We start from the raw sequence: 27,831 nt of genomic DNA, 5'->3' as shown, positions 1-27,831 counted from the left end.
GCGATATGCCAGTCTGAGACCTGGGGAAGGCTGGCCAGGGGCTCAGAGAGGTTTAAAAGGGACAGAACACGACGGTGGCTGGTACGGGCTGTGTGTTCTTCTCCTTCCCGGCCGCCCAGTGGGCCGAGGGTGGAGGGAGCAGCAGGGCGCTTCTCCAACTCTTCCTGAGCTGGAACATCGGCTGACACAGTCCATCTGAAGCGCTTCGGACTTTCTTAGTATCTGATGCGATCCTATTCAGATGTTGACAGAAACGCTCTGCCCTGTTAGGTAGAAAGAGTTTGACTATCGGCCACTCCGAGTTAGTCAGTCAGGCTACATTTTTTTACGAAACCTGAAACACGAAGAATTGACTCTTGCGAAAGGGATCTGAGGTTCTGAAAAGTCTTCGTGTGAAGTCTTCTGAGCAGTGTACATCTTTTCATTTTTACTGGCATCCTAGTCCCCTAATTAGATTCATGCAGTTGACTGAAAAAAAGTGTCGGAGTGCTTTCCTAATTGACAGACTTGGGATTGACAGAACAGTCCCTGAAGTCTCATAATTGAGCAAACAGCTTGTCACCATGCAAGTCATTAAAATACCGTCAAAAACTGCACACTGACAAGTGCGAACTTCAATGTTGTTCCCAGCTCCTTGGCTGAACGCAGACACTCGAGTGAGATGAGCCCTTTTGTTTCGTTCTGTCGCTCCTTGCAGACGCCGCAAAGCCAGTGACAGTAAGGACTGCTGCAGGAGTGGCGAAGGGGGTGGCCAGGTCCACAGATGACCGTGCCCTCGCCCTAAGCCGGCACCGCCAGCTGAGCTGTACAGTTCCCTCTGCAGTTTCTGTATCTGTGTTTTCCTTTCTGCGCTCCCTCAAACGTGGCGTGCTGCACCGACCTAGGGGGTTTGGTTTTCGTTTTAAAGCAGCAGATGGAGATAAGAGCTCTTCTGCCTTGCTTCCACGTCCCACCAGCAGAGGCTCACACCAATCTGTTGTCACTGAGAGCTTCAGTTCACATTTGGATCTCATTTCCCACCAAACTGTTTGCGTGGAGCATAACATTTTCCAGTTCAATGAGGGGCCTGTAGCTTCATCTCCTGGCTTCCCACCCGGGCACTGGTCAGGCCGCTTGGCTCCAGGACCACGTGTACCCGTCTGTCTGAAAACCAACCGCTAGGTTGTTGGTTCAGAAGGATTGGCGTTGTTTGTAGGATCGGCAGGGGTCGGAAGGGGAAGGGACTTTTGTGTCATTTTACACATGAGCCACCGAGGCCCAGAGAGGAGTCCTGTGGTTGTGAGGCCTTTCCTGGGATGCCTGTTTCCCGGTCCACTTCTTTCTGCCTCGTACCTGCCGGCCTCCGGGACCTCTTGGTGGGTGGGATGCCGTTTGCTCCCCCGCACTTTAAGATGAGGAAATCTAGTCTGAAAGAAAATAGTCTGAGCAGGATAACACAGCCTGAGGTTCCTGGGGTTCAAACCCGGGCTTCTCAGGTCTCCACTCTACCTAGAACCGGCCCCCGGCGTCACAGGTGTAGATTCATCCAGTTGTAGCTTAACCCCGCCATGGACCAACCGGGATTCTAGGCTGCGTGCTCTTTCTCCGTGGACATAGTCACCTGTCCCCACGGCTCGTTCACCAGGGCTGTGTCCCCGCTTTGGCCAAGTCTGTGACTCCAGCCCAGATTGTTCTGTGAGCTCCTGGACCCCTCGCCCGGCTGCGCTCAGATGTTCTCTGCCTTCTTAGCATAGCGCCCGTCCAGCTCTGTTGTGATTGCTCAGACAGAACGCCCCGGGGAGCGCAGCGGCCAGGCTGCTCGCTGTATCCTCCACGCCTGGCATGGTGCCTAGAGGCATCGGTGGCATGAGCTCCAGCCCACCAGCCCGCAGCCCACAGGCCGCCCCTCGTAGGGCCCCGGGAGCAGGGGCCTGGGGAGGGGCGGCTCATTCTGGACATGGAAGGAGCCAGTAGAAAAGAACACAGAAGCGGGGTGCCGTGTAATGGGGTCTTCCCTCTTGTCTGCCCTAGTGCGGGGCAGTATTGGATTGTAGGAACTGCTTCTGGAACGAGCACATGGGGCAAGAAAGCAACAGGCTGCAGAGGAAATACCCAGTCATTTCCTGGTAGAAGGGAAGGGAGGGCGAGGGGGCAGGAGGACAAGGTAGGAGCTCACTGAGACGCCAAGATAAGACGGAGCCCCGCGTGCCTGTCTTGCACAAAGGGATGCGCTGAGCCAGAAGCTTTGCGGGGGGGCGTGCATCCGGGGAGTCGGGCGGGGCCTGCTCTGGGGCTGCCTAGCTTTCTCCATTTAGCCTAACAAACGTTTACGAAGCACTTTGTAGGGCGCTAACGGCATTTTTAAAGAAAATGGTCCCGGGAAGCAGGTCTAGTACTGCTGGGTTGGGGACTCTGCCATAGCAGGATTTGAATCCAGGGAACAGCTGATTGCTGACATGCCTTACCTGAGCTATTTAAAGAAAAGGAGGCTGCTTCCCACCCGCACCTCCCAGCCCCCGACCACGTGGAGAAGTCCACAAGCGCTCGGAGCGCTGGATTCTGTGCAGGTGAATAAGGTACGGCTCTTGCTCCTGGGGCAGCTGGCTTAGGGGTCCTGGGGAACATCGGGAGGCCTTTCTTGGCTCCCCCGGCACCTGTTCGTAAGGCCTAGAGTGTCCTCGTTACTTGGAATTGTGCGTTTGGAGCGGTGTGTACCGGAAACTGATCAGCTTGGACGTGCAGAAAGTTTGGGCTCCTCCTGCTTGGCCAGCAGCCTGGGACAGGGGAAGAGAGAGGATGTGAGCACCCTCCAAGGCCAGGAGGGCGCTGAACCCCGCTGGTCAGGAGGGGGAGCCTCTTGGTTTAAAGTAGAGTGATGGTAACGGGGACGTGAACGAGGAGAGGCAGTCCCGGATGAATAATGCAGGAGCCGCATGGAGGGGATTAGTGACGGCGTCTGGTCGGTGACCAACCCCAGAGACAGCGCCGGGAGACACCCGATGGACTCCGTCATCGATTGCGGCCTAATGCATTTTTAATGGCTACCCAGATGCACTTCCTAATTGGCAGTTACATCACTGTGTGTTCCAGAATAAAGCATGAGTCATCCTCCAGCGATGAGGAGCACACGGCCGCCGAGCTGGCCAGCTCAAGCCACCTCCCCCTGCTGTCCAGCGTTAGCTACAAGAAGACCCTGCGCCTCACGTCAGAGCAGCTGGTGAGTGTCCTGTCCTCCCCCTCCCCCACGCTGTGGGCACTGGCCCAGCCACGGCCACCTGGACTCAGTGGGTTCCGCGATCCGGGCGTCCCTCCCATGCTCCGGCTCCGGCTTCAGCTCTGGCACCTTCTCTATCCAACCGCCTGCTGCCCCCCCCGCGACCTCACATCCCCCTCTCGGTGCCTCCGGTTCGCGCCCCACGTCAGCTGCTGCCCAGCCGGGCTCCGCGGCGTCACTTCCCCTGTGCCGGCCCTGACGCTGCCCTGGAGGCTCCTGTCCGCAAGTGTTGGCGGGAGGCGGCCTGAAGGCGTGAACTTATCCTGAGCTGTGAATGACGGATAGCCCAAATCTCGCAGGGCTGTTTCCACTTTTCCAGAGATGTGTTTGTTAAGTCAACCGCATCTCCCGAACTGGGGGAACTGGAGCACTTGTGATGGGACTCGGGGAGCTTCCGGCAGCAGGGCGCTGTCCTGATCACAGCGTCCTCCGCTCTGCGGCTGTACCGCCCGTTGTAACCCCTGGACCCTGGTTCCCAGGAGCAGACAGCGAGCAGGTATCTGCGCCCTGCTGCTCTCCTAAGAGTTCGTGGGGGCCAGGCTTCGTTGTGACGGTGTCTGATGGCAAAAGAGAACTGTCAGGCCTGACACCCTGCGCCGCTGGAGGCGACCTGGACTCCTGCCCACAGCTGGCTTGCACTCGGGGGCCCCGGTGCAGAGATTCAGAGCCGCTGAGGGGGGATTCTGCCTTCTGAATCTGGTGTGACTTCCTGGGGTCTAGCTTCTGGGCTTCTGGGTGTGAGATGCACCTGATAACTGAGACGACTGCTTTCTTCCAGTCTGTGTCCGTGTATTAACTAGTTCTCACGGTTGGTTCGGGGAACGTATTTGCACACTTGACTGAGATTCGTCTCCCCGGCCGTGGCCCTTCGTGCTCAGCCGTGGCCTAGTAAGTGCATGCCAGTCTGAAGTTGTGATTTCCTGCGGCGACGCTCAGAGCCTGTCACTTACAAACCCCAGGGGACGTGGGTGAGCTGCGCTACCCTGGGGCCTGCGAGGGGGCCTGGGGTTCAGGTTGCCCAAGTGCTGGAAGGACCAGTCCTCCTCGAGAGCAAGACAGGGAAAGAACTGTACGGCGGCCTAGGGTGGTGCTTTGAAAAACATAAAATCCGGATCCGTTTGCTCGTGGAACAGAAACCGAAGATCCCTCCCTCTGAGCCTCGCCCTCCAGCGGACACAGAGTTCTTATCTTTCAGAAAAGCCTGAAGTTGAAGAACGGACCCAACGACGTGGTCTTCAGCGTCACCACGCAGTACCAGGGCACGTGCCGCTGCGAAGGCACCATCTACTTGTGGAACTGGGACGATAAGGTTATCATCTCCGACATCGATGGAACCATCACTAGGTGGGTCCCGCCGACTCGGGGCCGTGGGACCCCGGGGCCTGGAGCCAGCGTGTCAGTTCCTCTTTCTGGGGCATCGTGCTGCTCACGCAGTTCAGTTTCTGGGGCGGTCGGTGCCGCCCGCGGAGCCATAGCTCCTTGATCTAAACAGCTGCAGTGGGGGATCGGGGGTCGCTTCCCTCTGGGGCGGTGGCTCCCTGACTTGGTTGCTCAGTTTCGGGGTTTCCGTCCAGAGAGCAAGTCGTGCATCCCATTTGCATTTTTTAATGAGGCATTTATGGTGTGATGAGTCAGAATGACTTTTTTTTTTTCCCTTTCGCGATGCCCTTTTAACTTTATTTCTCCTGTCTCTGTTTTTATTTAGATCAGATACTCTTGGCCACATTTTGCCCACCCTTGGGAAGGATTGGACCCACCAGGGCATCGCCAAGCTGTACCATAAAGTGAGCCAGTAAGTACACAGCCGAAGTACTTGCAGCAATCCGCACACAGAACCCTTTGCTGACGGGCTGACTTACAAAGATGGGTGCCCCTTGGCCAGGGAGGGTCCTGAGCGCGTGGTGAATCCCGCCAACTCCAGATCTGAATTCAGTACCAAAAGGCAAGAAAGGAAGTGGCCGGGGAATTGCAAATTGACAGAGGAGGAAGGCGGTGGCAGCCTTAGGTGAGGGGTTGAGGTTCAGTTCATACTGAGGAATGGCACAGATAGTCAGGTGAGGACATGGTAGTCTCTGATGTAGACCAAGGGAGTTATTTTAGGCTGAAAAGATCCAGATTCCAAGCAGGTTTTGTGGGCCGGCCAGCGGTGCACATCTTGCCCACCTGGTCCGGGGAGCGCTCGGAGGGGCCGTACCTGGGACGTCAGTGTGGGAGGGTAGATCCTGAGTTGCTGTCGTGTGTCGGGCACATCTGTCACTTCACTTAACTCTTACAGTAGTTCCGAGAAGCAAGGAATATCATTTCTAGGTTTAGAGGGTTAAAACAATTTGTCCAAATTCCCATAGCTGCTAAGAGGCAGGACGCACTGAAACCCTGGTCGGCCTGGCTCCAAGTCCAGTGCATCTGCTCTGGCTCGTCTCCAGGGTTCAGAGCCCTTGGGGTCCCCATCCCTGCACCACTGCCAGCAGGTGCTTGGTCCCACTGTCTCCATCCCTCTGTGGACTAGAGTCTCCCACGTAAGTGAAACCTCTCCGCCCCACTGCTCTCTGTCCTCCAGTTAGTTAGAGCCGGGAGGTGCCCTGGGCTGATGGGACTCCGCCCCGGTGTGCGCACCTCCGGCCCACGGTGGCGGTGACGGTGACGGTGGCGGTGGTGGTGATGGGGAACGGGCACTCAAAGCTGTCGCCAGTACTCTGAATACAAGCGAGTGAAGTACACTTTCCTGCTCCTCATCCATTCATTTATCCAGCATTTATTGAGGGCCTGTTGCGTGCCTGGTACTGTGATGATGACGTAGACATGGTCTCTGGCCTCCTGGACCTCACGCTTCGGGTTGGTGGGGCACGAGGTGCCTGGGAGGACCTTTCCTCCTGGTGGATTCAAAGCTTCTCACTTCTTAGATGCCCAGCTCATTGATTTGACTTTCCTTTTCTGGATGTCTTCCTTAAGGAATGTTAAAAGTAATACGTGCTTCTTTGAAAAAAATAAGAAGAAGAACGAGAGAAATAGAAAAGTACAAAGGTCACATCTTTCTCCTGCCTTAGCAATAAGCTGCAAGTTATCGGCTACGAGTACTATACGTTCTCTACCAGTGGAACTACTGTGACCGCTTTGGTTTCGTCTGTACTGAAAATTCATTTACATGCTCCCCCGCCCCAGGTGCACATTATTTAATGGAAGATCCTTCTGTTTCATTATGTGTGAGGTTTACCTCATTCTTCTTAACTGCAGTACAAAATTCCATGCTGTGGATAAACCATCCTGTATTTAACTAGTGCTCTGTTGGTGAACACGATAGGGAGTTTCCAGTTTTTCACTCTTTCCAATAGTGATGCAATAAGCATTTACAAAAAGTCTTTATTATGTACAACGAGCATATAGATAAGTAGAGAAGGTATGACACTTACAGAAGGGCCGCTGTAAGGTGGATTCTCAGAAGGAGAATTGCCGGTGGAAGGCCGAGCACACGGAAGGGTTTGGTCGATATTCCCGAGCTGCCCCCTGAGAGGTTCTCCCGGCCTCGCTCCTGTAGGTGGTGTGTTCAGGGCCTTCCCCGCCACCTCCGCACGGCTGACTCTTTGCCTCGAAGGATTACTCCACTGATGAGCTGCCTTGAATGGCCTGACACTGAAAACTGTCTCTATTCTTAGTCGAAAGAAACCCCTGTGGGTCAGGATACAGAGTAGTTCACAGCCTGATTCATTTTGGGTTTTGGAACATAAAGCTATTCCTGTTCTTACTGTAAGGTTAAAAAAAAAAAAGGCACTGTGTTTTGCCTTTTTTTTTTTGGTTTTGATTTGTGTCTCTCTTGGGTTTTCCTAGAAAAGGTATCTTCTTGAAAAATGAAGTTGCGTAGCTTACCGAAGAATGCCTGATTGTTCTTTTGGTTCGACTGATTGATTTAGAATGAGTCCGATCCGTGGGTGAGGATCTGAGAACTACAGAGTGCTTGTTGTGTTTTCATTTTGGTTGAGAGGAAGGAGCTTGACGCTTAACTTGTTCACTGAGCTTGAGGTGTGTCCTCAGTGGCACCCGGACGGTTAGACCAGTGATGTTCTGGCCGTCCCCCGGCTTGGCCATTGCCTTCAGGGGCTCTGTACGGGAGCAAGGGCAGGCTCCTTAGTGTGGCTCTCAGACCCCGCGGTTTCGGGTCAGCTTCTGCTAGCTCCTGATGTGCTGCCGCTTCTCCGCAGACCTTCTTGCCCGAATCCAGTCTGACTGTTCCCCACCCCGGATCCGTCGTTCTCCCATCTTCCCACCTTTGCTCACATGGTGGCTTCTGCTTGCCGTGCCTTTACCTCTGATTTTTGCCTCCCCCAGTTTTTCAGCCGGTAATGCCCGGCTCAGACCCCGTGGTCCTCACCAAGCCTCTCCAGGGCAGAATCGGTGCCCCGGGCAGCTCTATGGCCTCCTCCTCTAGGCTTCCTGCTACCCAAGGGCTCGGCCTGGCTAGGTGGCCTTGGTACCATCCCAGAGTTGTAGCCCAGGCTGGACGTGGTTTCGGCTTTCGTAGCTGGTCAGAGCGAATGCCCGTCCAGGCAGCGTCTCACATGCCACCTCCTGCAAGTCTTCGGCAGCCCCAGCTGGGAGAAGGGCAGGGACTGACTGAGAACTGGCAAAGGCTGGGTGGCCGTTTCTGTTGCTGTCATATTTGTGATTACCCAGAGACATATTTAGAGAAATGTTTAGCATGATAGAGTACCAGGAAGAAGAGGCAGTTTCATTGAGTTTTGGACTGATCACTCTTTCCTGATGCCGCTTTCCTTGAATTTGGGTACCCCTCAAATTTTACACACTGCAGTATTTTTCTAATGGAAAAGCCAGTCTTGCAGATGGCCACTTGCCTGGAAACAACAGAAAATGAGGACAGTTGTATTTATTTTTTGCCAAATGTAATTACTTGTTTGAATAAGTCAGCCCATGAGAAATTACCTGTCAGGTTGATTATTACCTTGTTCGTAGAGAGGATATAAAGCTCGCTTGGTTATTGATTTTAAAAAGCGGACTTGGTTATTGATTAAAAAGAGCTGTAGCAGATACAAATAGAAGAGATGTGAAACTCCCGCATATTCAAATATACGTTCAATAAGTAGAAGGAAAATAAACAGGACCGTTTCCTAAAATATCTAGATCATTGAGCCAATGGGGATTTGGGGGGGGGCTAAGTAGGGAAAATAACTGCTCTAATTTCCTACCTTCCTTGATAAATATTTTTATATTCATGTAACCAGAAATCGGAGGCTCCGCGACTTAGTGAGAGGAGTGCTTCCTGTGTTTCCGTAGATAAATTAGTTCATCTGTGGCCTGAGGAATGTGTCGTCTGAAGCCGAGATGCTGAAGACGGGAACCGATCATTAGCAGACTCATTAACATCTTTCTTCTTCTCCTGCCCACAGCGGTTCTTTCTTCCCCTCACCTCGGGTCTTCCTAGGTTATCGCGTCACCGCTGTCTGCCAGGAAGGGAGAGGGTCGTGTGGCGAATGGGAGGGAGTCGGGGACCTGGGCTCTAGGGGCCGCAGCCGTCGGCCCACCACAGACCTTCCGACCCCGTCCCCCGCTCGCGGCTTTGGCTTCCTCATCCCTAAAGGGCGGAGTTGGGTCCCACCATCGCTTCGGTCGGTCCCTGCTAGGCTGGCAGCACTGCGCCGCTGGGTCGTGTGGTTCAAGTCAGTCCCGAGCCCGTGTGCGCTGTTCCAAGCCAAGCCTCTGTGAGAAGCCTGAGGATGGGCTGAGCCTGACCGCAAACCCGCTGTGCACCGGGCACTGTTCTGGGTGCGCTAGGGGGTGCTGCCAGCCCCTCCCGTCAGGCACCCTGTGACCCCCAAGAAGGACACCTACAGCACGCCCCGTAACGAGGCACTGGGGCGGGGTGTGGTGAGAGAGGCAGATTTTACAGACGTCAGTGAAGGAGAAGTGAGTTCTGATTGGAAGCGCGAGGAATCAAAGAAGGCTTCAGTGAGAAGGCGGCACCTGAGCTGAGCCTTAGTGGATGAGCGGAGTTCTGAAAGAGAGGAAGGCTCATCACACGTGGAGGTAGGAGTGGGAGGAGGGGCCGAGAGATGGGCAGGTTCGTGGGGGTGAGGAGCGCTCACAGAAGGGAGGCCCCGGTGCAGAGGGCCTGCGGTGCAGGGGGCCCCGGTGCAGAGGACCCGCGGTGCAGGGGGCCGGCGGCCTATGTGACCTGGAAGTTGGCTGGCACCGGAGGGCAGGGCCCGTGGAGGCGGGGCTGAGAATGAGCCTGAGTTTGGCCCTGAGCTTTCCTTTCTTAAGGTGGCAGGCGAGTACCCTTCCTCTAGGGCTGCAGGCAGGGCTACCGACTTCCCTTTCCTCTACATCACTGGCATTCAGCGGGGATTTTGCCCCCCATGGTATATGTGGCAGTGTCTGGAGACATCTTTGATTGTCGTGACTGGGGCATGTCATTGGCAACTAGTAATTGAGAAACTCCAGTATAGAAGCTTATCTTGGAAAATTAAGTAGAAGAGGTAGAAAGTTACCCAAAGGGAATCTTTCCAATCTATTTCAGTATCTCTCCAGGCCTCTAAGAGGGATGTAGAGATTGGGACGAAAGGAGAAAATCATTTGTACTAAGCCTGGCCATGGAATGATGCCTTCTTTTTGTCTCTGGCGTTTCCCCAGAGCCCTGTTCTAGTTGCTGAGATGTCGGAGGGATAAGTGTGACCCACGTGTGTGTGTTGCACCTCTGTTCACTGGTACCTCTTCAGGCAGGGCTGTCCTTCCTGCCCTGGGGTCCCTCGTGGCCACCTTGCTCCGTCCCGTGTCCTGTTTCCGTCACAGCTGGTCCCGCAGTACACTCCACTCCTGCAGGGAAGGGCTGTGCTGGGCCCCTGAGCACGCCCAGCCCAGCCTGGCTCGGGAGTGCCCGGTGGGTGTGCCTGCTGTGTCCTGCTACCGGCTGCCCTTCTGAGCGAGGGGTCTTACCCACGAGGGCTACCGTTGGGAGTAAGCTTTCTGGTGACTCTCTGCCACCTGAGAGACTGATGGGAACACCTGGCGTTTCACACAGCTTTCACGGGGGTGAAGGCTCTGGAGAGGTGATCCCTGCTGCCACCAACAGGCATTTCTCCCGTTAGGACGTCCTTGAGCTGCTTTTCCAGCTACGTTTAGTAACGGCCTTTGAAGCAGAACACTTGTGCGGTGAGGACAGCCAGTGGCAGGATGAAGCCATGAAGCATATTTGCAAACCAAGCCTTAAACAAAATTAGCGTCTCAGACCCCTGCAGGTGGCAGCTTTTAGGACTTTGATGTGAAGAGCTATATACAGAAATAGTGATTTTTAAAAAAAAGATTGCATTCATTAGACAGCTCAGATACAAAGATGTTTCATTAAAATGGTTGCTTGATTTTCAGATGCATCCCTGTATTCCAAACAACCTGATATTTCTAGATTCTCTTCGTCCCAGCACTTTCCTGTTTCTTGGTTTTAAAGAACATATTATTAGGCAAATCTCAAGACAAGTCCTTTGGCCAGCACGAAGTACTCACGGTGGAGCAGTAAGTCGGATAGGAAGCGGGTAGTTTGTATTTACCCATGCAACAAAGATTTACAAAGTGTCTGCTACTTGCCAAGCACTGTTTTTGGCGCTGGAGTTAACAGCGAGGAATGAGACAAGGTCCCCACCCTCAGGGAGCTCATGGATTAATGAGACACAGTCAAACAAGGGGCTGTCGTGTAATGTTAGTGACCGGTGGTGCATAAGGAAAAAAGCAGAGCGAGGGCTTAGTGCCTGGGGTGAGGGTGAGGGAGGGTGTGTTTTATTAGCTAGGCGGACGAGGGGGGCCCCGCCGAGGAGGTGCTGTCTGAGCAGGTCTGGACGAGGTGAGGGGGCAGGCGAGCCCGGAGGCCCAGGGGAACAGTGTGCAGGCAGCAGGAACGGCAGGAGCAGGAAGGGGTGTGGTGAGTGCGGGGACGGTGAGGTCACCTGGTGTCCATCCCGGTGCCAGGGAGCAGATGGGGCTGGAGAGAACGGCGGGGACCAGGTCTCAGTGGCCTTGCGGGTCCCGGCGAGGAATTTGGATTATATCTGAGAGAACGGGCAAGGCTTTGGAGAGTTGAGTATTAAGTTTTCTTTCTCTGTGGAGGCTCGGCGGGGGGCAGGGAGATGATTGATGCTCTTGCAGGAATAGAGGTCAGAGGTCCCGCTGGCGGGGGCGGGGGGACTGAGGGGCGGCACGGGGTTCATGGTGTTACGGGTGGGACTGAGCGGGCTTGCCGATGGGTTGCGGTGGGGCTAGAAACCCAGGGGGGCCCCTGAGATGTGGGCCTCCCACCTGGGCTAGCAGGGGTGCCGCCCCCGAGGTGGGGTGCCTGGAAGCGTTTGAGGTACTACTCGTGGGTATCTGATGCGTAATGTGGGGTGTGCTGTTGAGTGTATTGCTCTGGAGCTTAAGAGAAGGGGGGTCTGGGCTACGAATGTAAAGTTGAGAGATATCAGTGTACAGAGAGGGGTCTGGGCTACGAATGTATATTTGAGAGATATCAGTGTACAGATGGGGTTTAAAAATTTTTTTTCATGTATTTAATCCGATATATTAAAATATTACCATTTAATCATGTACTCGATATCAAAGCTCTGAATGGGTGGTATCTCATATTCTGTCTTTATAGTAAGGCCTTGAAATCTGGCGTATACTTTATATTTATAGCACAGCATCTCATTTCGGACTCTTAAGTTTTCAGCGGTTCAAAAAAAGGGACATGTAGTTCTCCTAAAGTAATAAAGTTGTGTTTAACAGAAGAATCCTCCTGTGATCTGTTTCTTCACTCGCGACACTTCCGACACCAGATGTGTGGGGTTTTCACACATTTCACAATTCCCAAGTTCTCTTCAGACACCAACTGGGTGTCCAGTAGTTTAATTCTGACACTAACTACCTAGTTAGTGCAGACCCCACGGGTTAAGGGCTCATTCCCGCAAGGCCGCCCCAAATTCAGGCACCAGTCGTAAGTGGTAGGTCCTCAGCTTACCCACACTTCTGCCTGACTTGGCTACAAAGTGAGAGTTCCCACATGCCCTCCCCAGGTTTGATGACGGCTCATAGGACTTGGGGAAACGCATTCACCGGTCTATGTTATCAGGGTATTATGAAGGATACAGCTGAACAGCCAGATGGAGATGTATGAACGGTCCGGGTGCAGCTAAGTTGGACAGTTTGATGCCTCTGGCCTCAGTTTCCCTAACTGTAAAGCGAGAGGAAGACACCTATGGAACAAGGTTCCCGTGAGGATTAAACCGAGTGAGGCCGTGAGGGTCCTTTAGCAAACGGCAGGGAAAGGCGTTCAGGCTTCTTTCTCCATTAAGATGTTATAGAATGCGGCCTTTTGCTTGGGAGTTAGAGCAGCGCCCTTCCTCCTGACACAGATACAGATCAGGGTTTGTGCACGCGAGATGGCTCCGTCGTGTGATGCTGTTAAGCGTGAACGTTTCATCTCTTTTTCAGAAACGGGTACAAGTTCCTCTACTGCTCCGCACGGGCCATCGGGATGGCGGACATGACGCGGGGCTACCTGCACTGGGTCAACGAGCGGGGCACGGTGCTGCCCCAGGGGCCGCTGCTTCTCAGCCCCAGCAGCCTCTTCTCCGCCTTGCACAGGTGAGGGCTCGGCCTGCCCGTCCCCCGCCCCGGCTCAGGACCCCCCTCCCGCTCACCGGAGGTTTTGCCAGAATAGCTGCTTTACTCGTCCTCCCAGCCAACACCCCCGCTCCGTGCCGGGCCCCGGAGATTCAGCCTCAAGGGCGGGTCTGGCCTCGTCACCCATCAGCATCCTTCGCTGGCTCGTCACGGCCCTCGGGAGAAAGCCCAAGGCCACGGGCTCAGCATCACGGGCTGCTCACCGCCCGCCTTGTCCTCCTCTCCCGTCTCATTCCCTCCGGGTTCTGGGATGCAGCCGTGCTGAACTGTCTCCGTTGTCCAGAGAGATGGTCTCTGCTCTGAGCCTTAGCACGTGCTGCCCCCTGCTTCGCGGGGAGCTGCCCCTCTCCCTGCATCGCTGGCCTGAGTCTTAGTGACTCTGAGAATCTTATCTGTGTGCTTTCCGTCCAGTCGGGGACCTTGGCTGGGTTCAGTGGCCCCTCTACCAGCCACCATCACCACCTGCCTGACCTGAGACCTCCCGTAATGAGGAGTCCTGGTCACACCATTTATTTTTATGGACCACCAGCCCAGTTCTTTTCTTTCTTTGGTTATTTTTAAAATTATTTATTTATTTTTTAACATCTTTATGGGAGTATAATTGCTTTACAATGGTGTGTTAGTTTCTGCTGTATGACAAAGTGAATCAGCTCTATGTATACATATATCCCCATATCTCCTCCTTCTTGCGTCTCCCTCCCTCCCACCCTACCTATCCCACTCCTCTAGGGGGTCACAAAGCACCAAGCTGATCTCCCCTTGCGATGTAGCTGCTTCCCACTGACTGTCTTATTTTACATTTGGTAGTGTACATATGTCCATGCTACGCTCTTACTTAGTCACAGCTTACCCTTCCCCGTCCCTGTGTCCTCGAGTCCATTCTCTACATCTGCGTCTTTATTTCTGTCCTGCCCTTAGGTTCATCAGAAGCTTTTTTTTTTTTTTTAATTCCATACATATGTGTTAGCATACAGTATTTGTTTTTCGCTTTCTGACTTACTTCACTCTGTATGACAGTCTCTAGGTCCATCCACCTCACTACAAATAATTCAATTTCGTTTCCTTTTGTGGCTGAGGAATATTCCATTGTGTATATGTACCACATCTTCTTTATCCATTCATCTGTCGATGGACACTTAGGTTGCTTCCATGTCCTGGCTATTGTAAATAGTGCTGCAGTGAACATTGTGGTACATGACTCTTCTTGAATTATGGTTTTCTCAGGGTATACGCCCAGTAGTGGGATTGCTGGATTGTATGGTAGTTCTATTTTTAGTTTTTTAAGGAACCTCCATACTGTTCTCCACAGTGACTGTATCAATTTACATTCCCACCAACAGTGCAAGAGGGTTCCCGTTTCTCCACACCCTCTCCAGCATTTATTGTTTGTAGATTTTTTGATGATGACCATTCTGACTGGTGTGAGGTGATACCTCATTGTAGTTTTGATTTGCATTTCTCTAATGATTTGTGATGTTGAGCATCCTTTCATGTGTTTGTTGGCAATCTGTATATCTTCTTTGGAGAAATGTCTGTTTAGGTCTTCTGCCCATTTTTGGATTGGGTTGTTTGTTTTTTTTGATATTGAGCTGCATGAGCTGCTTGTATATTTTGGAGATTAATCCTTTGTCAGTTGCTTCATTTGCAAATATCTTCTCCCATTCTGAGGGTTGTCTTTTCATCTTGTTTATGGTTTCCTTTGCTGTGCAAAAGCTTTTAAGTTTCATTAGGTCCCATTTATTTGTTTTTGTTTTTATTTCCATTTCTCCTCTAGGAGGTGGGTCAAAAAGGATCTTGCTGTGATTTATGTCATAGAGTGTTCTGCCTATGTTTTCCTCTAAAAGTTTGATAGTGTCTGGCCTTACATTTAGGTCTTTAATCCATTTTGAGCTTATTTTTGTGTATGGTGTTAGGGAGTGTTCTCATTTCATTCTTTTACATGTAGCTGTCCAGTTTTCCCAGCACCACTTATTGAAGAGGCTGTCTTTTCTCCATTGTATATTCTTGCCTCCTTTATCAAAGATAAGGTGACCATATGTGCGTGAGTTTATCTCTGGGCTTTCCATCCTGTTCTATTGATCTATATTTCTGTTTTTTGTGCCAGTACCATACTGTCTTGATTACTGTAACTTTGTAGTATAGTCTGAAGTCTGGGAGCCTGATTCCTCCAGCTCCGTTTTTCTTTCTCAAGATTGCTTTGGCTATTTGGGGTCTTTTGTGTTTCCATACAAATTGTGAGAGTTTGGTTCTAGTTCTGTGGAAAATGCCATTGGTAGTTTGATAGGGATTGCATTGAATCTGTAGATTGCTTTGGGTAGTATAGTCATTTTCACAATGTTGATTATTCCAATCCAAGAACGTGGTATATCTCTGTATCTGTTTCTATCATCTTTAATTTCTTTCATCACTGTCTTATAGTTTTCTGCATACAGGTCTTCTGTCTCCTTGGGTAGGTTTATTCCTAGGTATTTTATTCTTTTTGTTTCAGTGGTAAATGGGAGTGTTTCCTTAATTTCCCTTTCAGATTTTTCATCATTAGTGTATAGGAATGCAAGAGATTTCTGTGCATTAATTTTGTATCCTGCTACTTTACCAAATTCATTGATTAGCTCTAGTAGTTTCCTGGTAGCATCTTTAGGATTCTCTGTGTATAGTATCATGTCATCTGCAAACAGTGACAGCTTTACTTCTTCTTTTCTGATTTGGATTTCTTTTATTTCTTTTTCTTCTCTGATTGCTGTGGCTAAAGCTTCCAAAACTATGTTGAATAACAGTGTTGAGAGTGGGCATCCTTGTCTTGTTCCTGATTTTAGAGGAAATTGTTTCAGTTTTTCACCATTGAGAACGATATTGGCTGTGGGTTTGTCATATATGGCCTTTATTATGTTGAGGTAAGTTCCTCCTATGCCTACTTTCTGGAGAGCTTTTATCATAAATGGGTGTTGAACACCAGCCCATTTCTGATGACCCTCTCCTCTTCCCCTTCATGCCTGCATTCGGGACAGCCAAGCCAAGCTAAGTCTGGCCGCCTGGTAGGGGGCAGGAAAGCAGAGGCCTACCTGGAGCTGGGGGCCCAGGGCAGTGTCCCGAGCTGCTCTCAAAGCAGTGGATTGAAGTTTGAGACTTATAATCATACAGTCACTCATGTGTCTCTGTATAAGAGTCCTGAGATGTAGACTGTAAGGCCCTTTTAGTGCTAAGGAGGGTTCTGGAGTCCATAGACGTCCTTGCAGAGCCAGGACCAGCCGCTGGGGCTTCTGACACTCAGTTTGGGGCTCATCAGCAGCATCATCATCTAAATTACGTTTTGTTGAGGTGCGGAAGAATGGTTTCAAAATATGCATATATTTGCATCGAATAGATGCAAGGCATCTGTCGATAGATAGGTAGATGGATAGATAGATAGATATGCAGTATCTCTGTAATATACGCAAGCTGAAAGGGACCCTTGAGATCATCCAATAACCAGTGAACACCAGCCTGCCCACGACCGAGATAAAGCGAGAGGATGTGCTCTCACCCCTCCCTCTGAGCTGTAATAGTAACTGCTATCCCTGGATTTTGCGTTAGTCATTCCCTGCTCCTCTAAATAGTTAGCACGTGTATGTGTAATCCTAACCAGTATGTTGAATTGTGCACATTTGTGAACTTTATGTAAATGAATCATATGTTCTTCCGGAACTCACTTTTACTGCTCAACATGCCGTTCCCAGGATTGTTGAGAGTCGCTGTAACTGGCTCGTCTTTGCTTCTGTGTAGGTCCCGTTGTTGGACCTCACCACAGCCCGCTTATCTTTCCTACTGTTGGTGGGTGCTTGAGCCACTTCCGGTTTTCTGCTCTTAGGAGCAGTGCCGCTTGTGTGTGTCCTCTGGGGGCACCTGTGCAGTGTTGCCCCAGGGTATACCCCCAGGAGGAGGATTGCTGGGCCACAGGGCGTGCACATGTTTGGTTTTCTTCTGCTATTGCAAACTGTTGTCCAAAGTAGTTGAACCAGTTCGTACACCAGAAGCAAGCAGTGCGAAGTGTTACTTCCATCGGCTTTACTTTCTTACCTACGTGTTGTCAGCCGTTTACATTTTTGCTACTCTGGTGGGTGAGAAATGTCTCTTTTCACGTGTTTATTGGCCATGTGGGCTTCATCTTCTGTGAAGTGCCTGTGCACGTCTTTTCCCTTTTTTTCCTTTTGATTTGTAAGAGTGTTATAGATTCTGCACACGTAGCCTTTGTTATGAGCGCTACAAATATCTTTCCCCAGTTTATGGCTTTTGATGACCATAAATCTGAGTTTTCTTTAGTTGAACAGATCATTTCCCCTGTAGTTTTGTACTTTCTGTGTGTTGACAAAGCCTTCCCTGACTGTGGGCCTGAGGAAAGTGTCCTATATTTTACCTAAAGGTGTTGCCTTTCACGTTGAGGTCTGTAATTCACCAGGAATTGATTTTTGTATATAGAGTGCACTAGGGGTCTATTTTCTTTTTCTTTTTTCCTGTATGGTTATTCAGTTGTCTCAGCACCATTTGCTGAAAAGAGTGCCCTTCTCTTCTGCTTTGACTTGTCATTGTGGTCATAAATTGAAGGCCCGTAAATGTGTGCTTCCGTTTCTGGCCTTCGTTCGTCTGCGTAGCGATTTGAGTCACATTCCATAAAAACATGCAGGCAACAACCTGGTGAGAGTTTAATTGAAATGACAGTGAATCTGTAGACCAATGGAGAATTAATATCTCATTATAATATTGAGTATTCCAATTCAATTGTATGGTATATTTCTTCATTTATTTAGGTCTTTGCTAATATATTGCAATAAAGTTTTCAACTTATTTAGAATTTTTACACTGGCGTTCCCGAGTGAGATTGGCCCACACTTTCCCCATACTTTACTACCTCTTTCGGTTTAGTTTTTGAGGTCATGCTGGCTGGCCTCGGGAAGCGAGTCTGGAGAGGTTTTCTCTTCCTCTGTGCCCTGGAATTCTTTGTTCCTTGGATGACTGGTGGAGGTCTTTGTTGAAATCACTTGTCTGGGGTGTTTTCCTTGTGGGAAGACTTGAAAGTACGGATTCACTTTCTGTCTAGTGCTTCTCTGGGATGGCTTAACCGACTTAACGCATATTTAACTTCTGAAGATACGAAAGAGCTCTTAGTATCCCAGCACCTTTGACGGTTAAAAGTAGTTTGATGCTAATGAAGCTGACGGTCTCGTGCTGACCCATTATTTATTTGTTTTAACAGAGAAGTGATCGAAAAGAAGCCAGAGAAGTTTAAAGTCCAGTGTTTGACAGACATCAGAAACTTGTTTTTTCCAAATACAGAACCCTTTTATGCTGCCTTTGGAAACCGACCAGCTGTAAGTAGTAGTCGGGTATATACGAGTTCTTGAAATTACCGTCTGTTCAGATAGCCGTCATCTGAAAGGCCGGCCTAGACTCCCATGTGAAGCCAGATTCTCCTCCTACTAGAAATAACTGCTGAAGAGCCGCTTGCCTGTATCTAAAGGCAAGGAGATCGTCATTATCTCGTGGCGTCTAGTTTTCTTTGAAGGTGGGCTTGTGGGTTTCAGTTTGAAGTTTGAAACTAGAAACTTTAAATTCCAAATTGCCTGCTAAATTAGTAAAACAAGAACGTTAAATAGGATTGGACCCTTTCTACCGGAATAGAACCACAAAGCGCAAAGGTGAATCCAGTGTCTCAAGTTTTAAGAGTGTTGTTTCCTATGGTAAAAGTAATACTTTGAGACTTTGAGTGCGTACTTCCCAAATTTGCTAGAAAGGTCAGCATTCTGGAGAATGTAGTTGGGTACTTAACTTCCCAGTTAGAAAATTCTCCTGCTTTTGAAACTCATGCCCAAGAAAATGGGTCACAGAATAACCTTAAAGAATGTTAGAATTGCAGGGGATGTAGTAGGTGGTTTACTTTTTAACTCAGTTCTTGAATAGAGGGGTGAACTGAGGCCCAGAGAGGACAACTGACTTACTAGTTTCACATCCAGAGAGATTCTTTCTCTACACTACTTGGAGGTATTCTTCGAGTTTAATGAAACTTCTATAACACAGGCAGACCTCGTTTTATTGCGCTTCGGTTTGTTACGCTCTGCAAATATTGCATTTTTTTTTTTTTTTTTTAACAAACTGAAAGTTTGTGGCATTGAGCAAGTCTGTCGGCACCATTCTTCCAACAGCATTTGCTCACTTCCTGTCTCCGTGTCACATTTTGGTAATTCTCGCAATATTTCAAGCTCTTTCATGATTTTATACGTCACGGTGATCTGGGATCAGTGATCTTCGATGTGACTGCTAGGACTCGCTGAAGACTCAGATGAGGGTCAGCATTTTCAGCAGTAAAGTGTTTTTTGTATGCACCTTTTCTAGAAATAAAGCTGTTGCATACTTAATAGAGTACAGTGTAGTGTAAACATAACTTTTATATACACCGGCAGACCGAAACATTCGTATGATTGGCTTTATTTGCTTTGTCGTGGTGTCTGGAACCGAACCCGCAGTAACTCTGCAGTCTGCCTGTATTTGTATCAAATCTGAATATTTGTATTTACAATGAACTCTTTCCTTCTAATTAACCCTTTACCAAATACAGGATGTGTACTCGTACAAGCAGGTGGGAGTGTCTCTGAACAGGATATTCACTGTCAACCCCAAAGGAGAGCTGGTGCAGGAGCACGCGAAGACCAACATCTCCTCGTGAGTATCGTGCACCCTCGCTGTGATCGCCGTGTCGTGACTCTTGTCATCGTCTTGACCTTGGAGTGGTGTTTCACAGTCAACAGTATATACCTTTTTAATCCTTCGGTGCCTATATTTTAATCTTTAATTCCTACAAGGAAAACATATGTTAACGTCTCGGATTTTGTCCAGAACCTAACTTTTGGACAGCCTGCATTAAATCAGATCCCCACTGGGTCGAAAACTTAAACGAGTGGTTAGATGCTGCCGCAGAGTGGAATGGCTTGAATTTGAAAAACTACTGGCTTACATTTGCCGAATTCGTTCTGAAAGCCCAGAATGCGAATTAGAAATACAGCCAGATTAAAATATCATGAGAAGTTATATTTAAAGATGAGGAACCTATGTAGCCCTTCACATACTGACCTGTAATAATATTCTCACCAGAAGCATGGCTATGTGATGGTAAGAATTCTTCTCGTATTTTTGGCCGAAGCGCATTCTCCCCGAGGCCGTGGGCTGAACTGGGTTACTGTTTGCAGTGAGGCCTCCTGGCTGGCCGGGAATCTCCCTTGACTTGGATGTGTCTCGCTTTGGGTCCCTGACTTCTTAGAGTGGAGAGTGCTTCCTCAGCTTTGCCCACTGGGTGATGTCGGGCAGACAGGCGTCGTCCTGCCTTGTCCATTTCAGAGGCCATACCCCTGTTGGCCTGATTCCTGCAGACCTGGAAAACGGCCTCTGGCCCGAGCGACCCCAGGGGGCCTGCTGGGGCCCTCCTCATGTGGAGGAGTTGGACTGGGGGAGTTTGGGTCTAGCGGCTTCCCAGGGATTGGTTTTTTTGTTTGATAGAGATCTAGGTTCCCCTAGGGCAGATTTTCACTTTCAAGAGGATCCTTTTACCCGTTGGAGTCTAATCCAGCTTAAACAGGAGAGTTCCAGGCTAGAGGGCGCCCTGGGGTCTGCCCCCCAGGCCTCCCTCCCCCACAGCCAGACCAGGACCTAAGTAAGCAGCTCCCAGGGTATGTGGGGCGAGAGGGGGGCGGGGGAGCCAGGACCCGCCTCCATCCTTCTCAAGGGGAGGCCGTGCGGTGCTGCCTGATGGGCAGAACGGCAGCAGGGACTCTTTCTTCCACACCCCTTTCCTTACGGTTTCTCCCTCTCCTGCGTTCTGAGTGGCCGCCCTGATAACGTCTCAGTTCCCTCTTCTCCGTCGTTCCCCACGTCAGTGTTTCCTCCGTCTCGAGGAGAGAGCGGATTTCCATTTAGGGTCAAAAGAATTCTCAGCTGATGGCACATGGCCCTGAAATGGCAAAGGTTTCTGCCCAGGCAGCAGCCCAGTGGCAAGTCTTGTCATAAGGGGTGTTGACAGGGGGATGCCAGCATCTACGAAGGTCTGCCCAGGAGGCCTCTGAGGTTATCCCGTTCGCTGAGACGCTGGGGTGAAAATGCTCGCTTTGCCCACGCCTTGGGGGAGGAAACTTTATTTATCGCCAAGGAATGGTGTCGTCTTCCACCTAGACCGGGAGATGTGATTCTCCCTGTGGGAGAGACTCTCCTTCCCCAGTTTAAGCACACACTTTTCTCTGGCACCAAACTCGGTACCACCATTTCAAAGCCAAGTGGGTGCTTGCCCCTTGGAAGCCAGGACATTGTCTCGGAGAAGTCAGGGGCCCACGCCGATGGGGGGCTTCAGTGCTCTCTTTCTTGGCGTTCACGGCCAGCAGTGCGTGAGCTCTGCCTGCTCTGAAGGAGCCCCGCGCGCGGAGGGTTGGTCCGAGAGGGACACAGATGGAGCGGGTTCGGATCTGGCGCCCCCGAACCCTGATGACGAGCCCTGAACTGCCCCCTGCAGGGAGGGGCCACCTTCCAGAACCACAAAACTCAAACAGACAGGTCTCCAAGTCGGGGTATTTTAAAATTTTGTTTTAATCCCTAGGAAAGATGATTCTTGCTTATTAAGAGTGCTTTTCCCCATTTTGTGCAAGCACAATGTTTCTCATAAGTTCTTTGGAGGTCCTTTATTAAATACACACACATACATCCTTATTTAAAAGTTATTTCATGCCTCAGAACATGCTAATTCCTTGAGTTTGGATTTCAAAAGCCCTTTTTGGTTCTTAGCCAATTAGAGCTGGAGAGGGACCTGTGGCTGTCAGGGAGGACTCTGAGGATATGCAGGGAGGTCTGGGCTTGTCGCAGTTTCTGGTTGGCGGTGCCCGGAGGTCTGAGAATGCATATTCAGTACAGCAACTTTCTTTCTGTAGTTCTAGGCCACAGAAACTAATATGCAACATCTTCTTGGGAATACACAGAAAACAGAGCGAGACAGTCTTGCAGGGAGCGTTGAGAAACACTGATCAGGTCCAAGTCCATATCCATAAGGACCTGAGGCCCAGAGAGGGCAAGACACCTGCCCAGGGGTCCACAGCAGTAAGGCAGGAGTAGATCCCAGGTCTCTTGACCCTCATGCCGACTATGGCTTTTTTTTCCTGAGGCTAACGATTAGCCAGGGCGAATTATGTTGTAGTGTTCGTGATCTATTGTTGAATAAATTCATGGAGCATCGGCTCACATCATCTTACCGTGGCGTACGTTATCTGATTTAATTCTCACATGAACACTGTGCACAGTTTTCATTTTCTCCCTTTACGGTTGAGGAAATCGTGCCTTAGAGAGATGAAGCCACTTGTTGGAGGTGGCACAGCCCATAAATGGCAGAGCTGAAGGTCACATCGGAGTCTCCTAACCCCAGGGCCCAGTGCCCTTTCATTGCACAGTGGGGCAGCCTCTGGGTGACGCTCCGAAGATGTGCTTTCTCTGTGATTCTTGTCTCCACTGTCCCCAAGGCGGGCGGTTGTGTCTGTCATGCTCTCTTGCTTCTGTTCCTTCGAGTCAAGTCAGGTCACACCCGCCTCGCCCATGAGGCCGTCTCCGGCTCCCCTCCTTGGCAGACTCTCTGGTTTCCCGTTAATGAGTGAGGGATTATTCTAGAACAGCCTCCCTCGTGTTAAGCACATGCCCTCCTGACTCCCGGGCACCGCTGCGGGGTACGTGCTGCTGTCCCGCGTGGCCGAGTGTCCCTCACAGGCGGTGACGTTGTCCGTTTTCCTCCCAGGTACGTGAGACTCTGTGAGGTGGTCGACCACGTTTTCCCCTTGCTGAAAAGGAGCCATTCTTCCGACTTTCCCTGCTCAGATACGTTCAGTAACTTCACCTTTTGGAGAGAACCGCCGCCACCCTTTGAAAACCAGGACGTTCATTCTGCATCAGCATAGTACGTTCCGGGCCACCTCTTGACATCCTGTGAAGATCGGGGGCCCCCATTAAAAGATAGGTTTGGGAACCTGCAGTCATTTGCTTAAGAGCAGAGGAGCATTTCTCTCCCTGTCCCCCTGGCCGGGGTTGACATTTCTAAGTGATGTGTACGTCCTAGACGGGACGTCGGGTGCGTCCCCGGTGGGGAGGCCATGCCCGGTTGAGGCTTCAAGCCCGTGGCAGCGCTGCCCTCCCCAGCCTGCTGCAGGCTGGGAGCGGTTAGTGTGCAAGGTGGGCTGTGAACCCGGGGGGGGTCCCTGGGATGACGGGATCCAAGGAGGGGCGCCAGGTGTGCACGACTTCTGGGAGAGTGGGGGACACATTTGTGCCAGGTGGAGGGCTGTGCAGGGTCCCGTGACCTGAATCTGAGGTCTCGGAAGGGACTCCAAACCCCACCGTTCTGGGCCTTGACCTTGCGGATGTGCCTTTGCGGTATTTGCCGACTGGTCTGATGTTTCTAATTCCTCTGGTTAAAGCTAACCTATATAACTGGCGTATTTTCCCCCATTTTTGTGGCACAAGGCTGGAATGTTTATGCCTTAACGCACCCGTGGCAGACATTTTATTTAGAATGTGCTTTGTCCAGCTCCCTGTAACTCTGCGATGCCTTAAGTTCAGATTATAGGAAATATTACTAAGGCAGTATTTTGAATCAGTTCGACACTGCCAGCAACCTGTCCAGCAATGCGCTGCTGAAAATGTGGGCTCGCACAGAGCTCATGCCAAGCGGTGATGATGTCAGTTTCTTTTGGGAGCTCTCAACAGAAACTGGTTGGTTTTAAGAAAATAGTTTGAAGAAGTTAAATTATATTCTTTATAGATAGTATTATTTATTACCTTACTCTGATTGGGTTACTGTTATAAGCATTTTAGCCATGTTCTTTCTATTATAACTGTCAGTAACACATTAAAAAGATATACGTGTTAGACCATCCAAAGAGCCTTATTCTGTAATTCTCACAACACTGACCTTCTTTTGGAATTTATGAGTCATACTTTTTATTTCCCTTAGCTTTTCCCACTCAGATTTAAGGGCAAGTGGATAAGTAGTCATTTGAGTGACATTCGTCAAGCCGGTAGAAGATGATTCTTTTACTTGTTTGTTAAATTGGCCTGTGGAGAAGAGAATAATTTGAAAAGTGAAAGAATTACTTTGGTAAAAGATTTCGCTTTTCGAGCTCTTATTTTTTTAAAGAGCGTTTTACTCCAATGGTTGAAATGCTCTCCTATTTAAATCGCAGGGTTAGAGTCATGGAGGCAAACAGTGAAACAGTTGAATGCAGTTTTACTCTTTCTGTGAAAGAAAACCCAGAGGCGTTGCCTTCCCTGTCGCCGGTGGGCTCTGCTGGCAGCGGACGCCTTTCCCGAGCGGTTCGCGTGGCCACGCGGAGAAACGCAAACACCCGTGCGTAGCTGGTCGCAGATTCGCAGGGCAGCACACGCCGCATGTGCAGATGCCCTTTTGGAGGCATTAAAAATGATTTAACATAGTCCTGCCTTAACCTGGGCTAGCCATTAGTGATCTTCAGAGGCTACATTCATTCTTTCTGTCACGAGGGTATTTTGGGGTGAACTTCAACTGCTGTGAACTACGTAGAAGCTCACGGGCCTGCAGAGGCCAGCACAGTTTCTCCCTTGCACTGGGAGGAATCTGGCTGTGAGACTGGGTGGCCTGTCCCTCGGAGCGGGCGCCCTTCATCAAGACGACCAGCTGTAGTTCTCCCTCGCAAGAGCATGCAACTTTGGACCCCCAATTTTGATGCACGCTAAGCTTCCACGCCACTGCCCTCTGAAACAGAGCACGCCTTCCAGAAAGTCGCACTCAGGTCTGGGTCAGGTTCAGAGTGTGACCCCTGGAGAGGCAGTGACATTCACACCTACCTCGTGGCTTCGGAAAATGGGATTCGTGCCCGGAGAGCACTCACGCATGTGCCAGCTGGTTTTATCTGTGCTCACACAACCGTAACTCAGTGACCCCAAAGCCACATGCTAGGATGCTGTATTTGGACCACGCATTTCAGAGTTGCCCGATGGAAACGAATCCCTCCATTGCGACAAGTCATCAAACATTCATCACACGTGATGAAGAAAAATATATGTCCCTGGTACATTGGAGAAAATGATGACATCTTCAAAGAGGAGTCCCTTTTCCAGTTTAGGTTTGGATCGCCACTTTAAATATATTTTATTTACAATGCTTGATCTGTATTTGTATATGCTGGTACAATGATAAAAATCACTGTAATACTTCATTGCATTGTGCTGGATGCAAAGCTAGGATGTATGGTAACAAATGAGACGAATGAAAGACTTCCCTGAAAATCAGGTGTGTGAATTTTAAATAGTTTTTGGTAAGTTATTAAGATGCTGATTTCCTACTGTGTGATATCAAGCATGTTATTTTCTACTCAAAAAACAAAAAAACGAAACCCTTAACGCTGTGAACTGTTCATTCAATATTTGGAATAAAAGAGCCTGTCTCTTCTGATGCCTTCGGTGAAATACTGACCCTCTGTATGCACTCGGCGGGGAAGGAGGGGTGAAGACAGAGAGGAGAGGAGAGGGCTGCCCCCCTGGGCTCGTCCCACCTTGTTGGGAGTGACTGGAGCAGGGAGGGTTCAGTTAAACGCTGTACCTGAGGTGCCTCCCAGGACCTGGCCTATGATCGGTGTTTGACACGTGGCTCTTACACAGGTGGGCTCTGTTCCCTGTTCTTGAATGGGATGTCAGTCAGGTGCAGCCACAAGAGAAAACACAGGAGAGGCTCAGGAAAACCAAGCGTGTTATACTTGCAGGTTCTCAGAATGGGAGGCAGCTCGCCAGCAGGGCCACGTGGGGAAGCACCAGGGTGGTCAGGAGGCAAAAGACAAGTGAGGGGGGGAGCTGAGGCCACGTCCTTTGCTGGGACTTCTGCAGGAAAGGCAGGGCAAGGTGAACAGCTTAGGACTTCCTAGTGCGAATCATTTCAGTGGCCTCTGAGCTACAGGGGCGGCTCTTGGTTGCCTGGTGCCTTTGCCCTGGGCTGATGAAGGCAGAGGACTAGTGCCTCCTGGGGGTGCACAGGCCAGACAGGAGGCCTGGCTCTGGATCAGCTAGTTTGCATATCACAGGCATGCTTCAGCTGGGCCCTTTGCTATCTCTAAAAAATGGCCAGCCCATCTTTCCCAGCCAGCAAGTTTTTTAAGATCCCAAAACACTATAATATACGTAAAATAAAAGAGACAATACAGGTTCCCTTGCCTCATGTCCACTGTCCTCATTTTTTGGACACTTTCTGTGGTATACCCGATTTGTCTCTCATTTTGAACAAGTCAGTCAAAACCCTTGGCGAGTTCACCCAGATCACTTGAAAGCCATCATAACTCCTATTGATTTTGTGCATTGTCGACATGCCTGAGACATCCTATTGATTTACCTGTGTGCGTCAGCCTGAGTGTTTCGGGAATAAATGTAAGAATATTGGTCCCTAAATGCTTCAAAGATGTCTCCACAGGGTACCAGGCTGAGCTCCTCCTGAAGCCCAGATCCAAACAGTTCATCTCTTCATGCCTCTGTATCTTAAAAACAAAACAAAACTCTCATTTAGCTGAACATCACAGATTTATTCCAACCCTGATTTCAAGTTGTAGGTCCTTTTATCTGGAAAGCAAAAATCAGTATAAACTGCAGTCTTGGGCCCGGCAATCCCCACCTGCTCGCCCATCACCACTTTCTCTCCGTGGAGCCAGTAGGCTATGCTGTTTCCATTCGGTTGTGCAGGCAGCCCTCACACGTGTGCTGGGGAAACCAGTTCGGTAGCTTGCATTTCCCCAGTGTCTCAGCTGTAATCACCTGAATATTCAAAATACTTCCTATCCTTGTTTTCAAACCCTGATACACCCCACCAGATTTGCCAGTGACGTCATCAGACCTCAAGGAACATTGCCGATGGGTCAGTGACCGCCGGCTTTGGACCTCAGAGTGACCTTTCCTATAAAAGGTAACGCAGGCAGCCCTGGTACACTCCTGGGACAGGAGAACAGGAGTGGAGGAAAGTTACACAGGCCCCATTTTAAAAAATGAAACTCTGGAATCTGACTTCCTTGTTCCAGCAGGAGTGTCGTCCTAACCAGCTCTTCCAGGGAGCTTTGTCACATCACCCATCATTTCCTACTCATCTGCCTCCCCTTGAAAGTGTCTGTACAAAGCACCGTGCCCTGCTTCTACGGGTCTGCAGTGGCGGGGCATCCCGTCTCTGCGCTAAGCAAAGATAAGGTGGTTAAAAGCGCCACTAGAGGACTTCCCTGGTGGCGCAGTGGTTAAGAATCCGCCTGCCAATGCAGGGGACACGGGTTCGAACCCTGGTCCGGGAAGATCCCACATGCCGCGGAGCAACTAAGCCCGTGCGCCACAACTACTGAGCCTGCGCTCTAGAGCCCATGAGCCATAACTACTGAGCCTGTGCTCCGGAGCCCCGCGAGCCACAACTACTGAGCCCACGTGCCACAACTACTGAAGCCCGTGCTCCTAGAGCCCGTGCTCCGCAACAAGAGAAGCCACCGCAATGAGAAGCCTGGGCACTGCCCCACTCACCGCAACTAGAGAAAGCCTGCGCGCAGCAACGAAGACCCAACACAGCCAAAAATTAAATAAGTAAAATAATTTTTAAAAAAATTAAAAAAACCCAAACCAACCAAAAAAAACGCCACTAGAGTCTCCTTCCTGTTTCTGACCCCTTTTTCAACTCCTGCTGCAGTGGAAGGTGGAGGTGGGTGTCACCACCACTGCGATAGGTCTTGGCGTCTGCAGGAAACCAGAATTTGAGCTGGCCCTGGAAGTCATTGGCCCCCAGATGGCCACCGGGGGGCGCAGTCTGTTTTGGTTGGCAGTTCAGCCTTTAAACACATTGTCCTGGCTTGACAAAGGCCTCTCCCTGCAGTGCTTGCCTTGGAGGCCAG

The 27,831-nt window shown here is 50.3% G+C and overlaps 1 protein-coding gene across 5 annotated transcripts in view; it reads left to right on the top strand.

Annotated features, from left to right (window-relative positions):
* The window catches only part of LPIN1 (lipin 1), a 127,444-nt gene extending 102,062 nt beyond the window's left edge, over positions 1 to 25,382 (top strand). For 2 of the 5 annotated variants that reach the window (XM_057558238.1, XM_057558241.1), the window contains 8 exons: positions 3,070 to 3,196; positions 4,449 to 4,597; positions 4,959 to 5,045; positions 12,716 to 12,868; positions 18,135 to 18,249; positions 19,494 to 19,597; positions 22,695 to 22,853; positions 23,907 to 25,382. In XM_057558238.1, coding sequence (XP_057414221.1) covers positions 3,070 to 3,196; positions 4,449 to 4,597; positions 4,959 to 5,045; positions 12,716 to 12,868; positions 18,135 to 18,249; positions 19,494 to 19,597; positions 22,695 to 22,853; positions 23,907 to 23,940 — 928 coding nt within the window. In that variant the 3' untranslated portion in view covers positions 23,941 to 25,382. Of the gene's footprint in view, positions 1 to 3,069; positions 3,197 to 4,448; positions 4,598 to 4,958; positions 5,046 to 12,715; positions 12,869 to 18,134; positions 18,250 to 19,493; positions 19,598 to 22,694 lie in introns of all 5 variants that reach the window. The other 3 variants (XM_057558239.1, XM_057558242.1, XM_057558240.1) reach the window with 2 other exon arrangements.
* The last annotated feature ends 2,449 nt before the right edge of the window (positions 25,383 to 27,831 follow it).

This window comes from Balaenoptera acutorostrata, chromosome 12 (genome assembly GCF_949987535.1).
Source record: "Balaenoptera acutorostrata chromosome 12, mBalAcu1.1, whole genome shotgun sequence".
NCBI lineage: Eukaryota > Metazoa > Chordata > Mammalia > Artiodactyla > Balaenopteridae > Balaenoptera > Balaenoptera acutorostrata.
The sequence above is the reverse complement of the archived record's forward strand: the minus strand, read 5'-3'. Positions and strand labels throughout refer to the sequence as shown.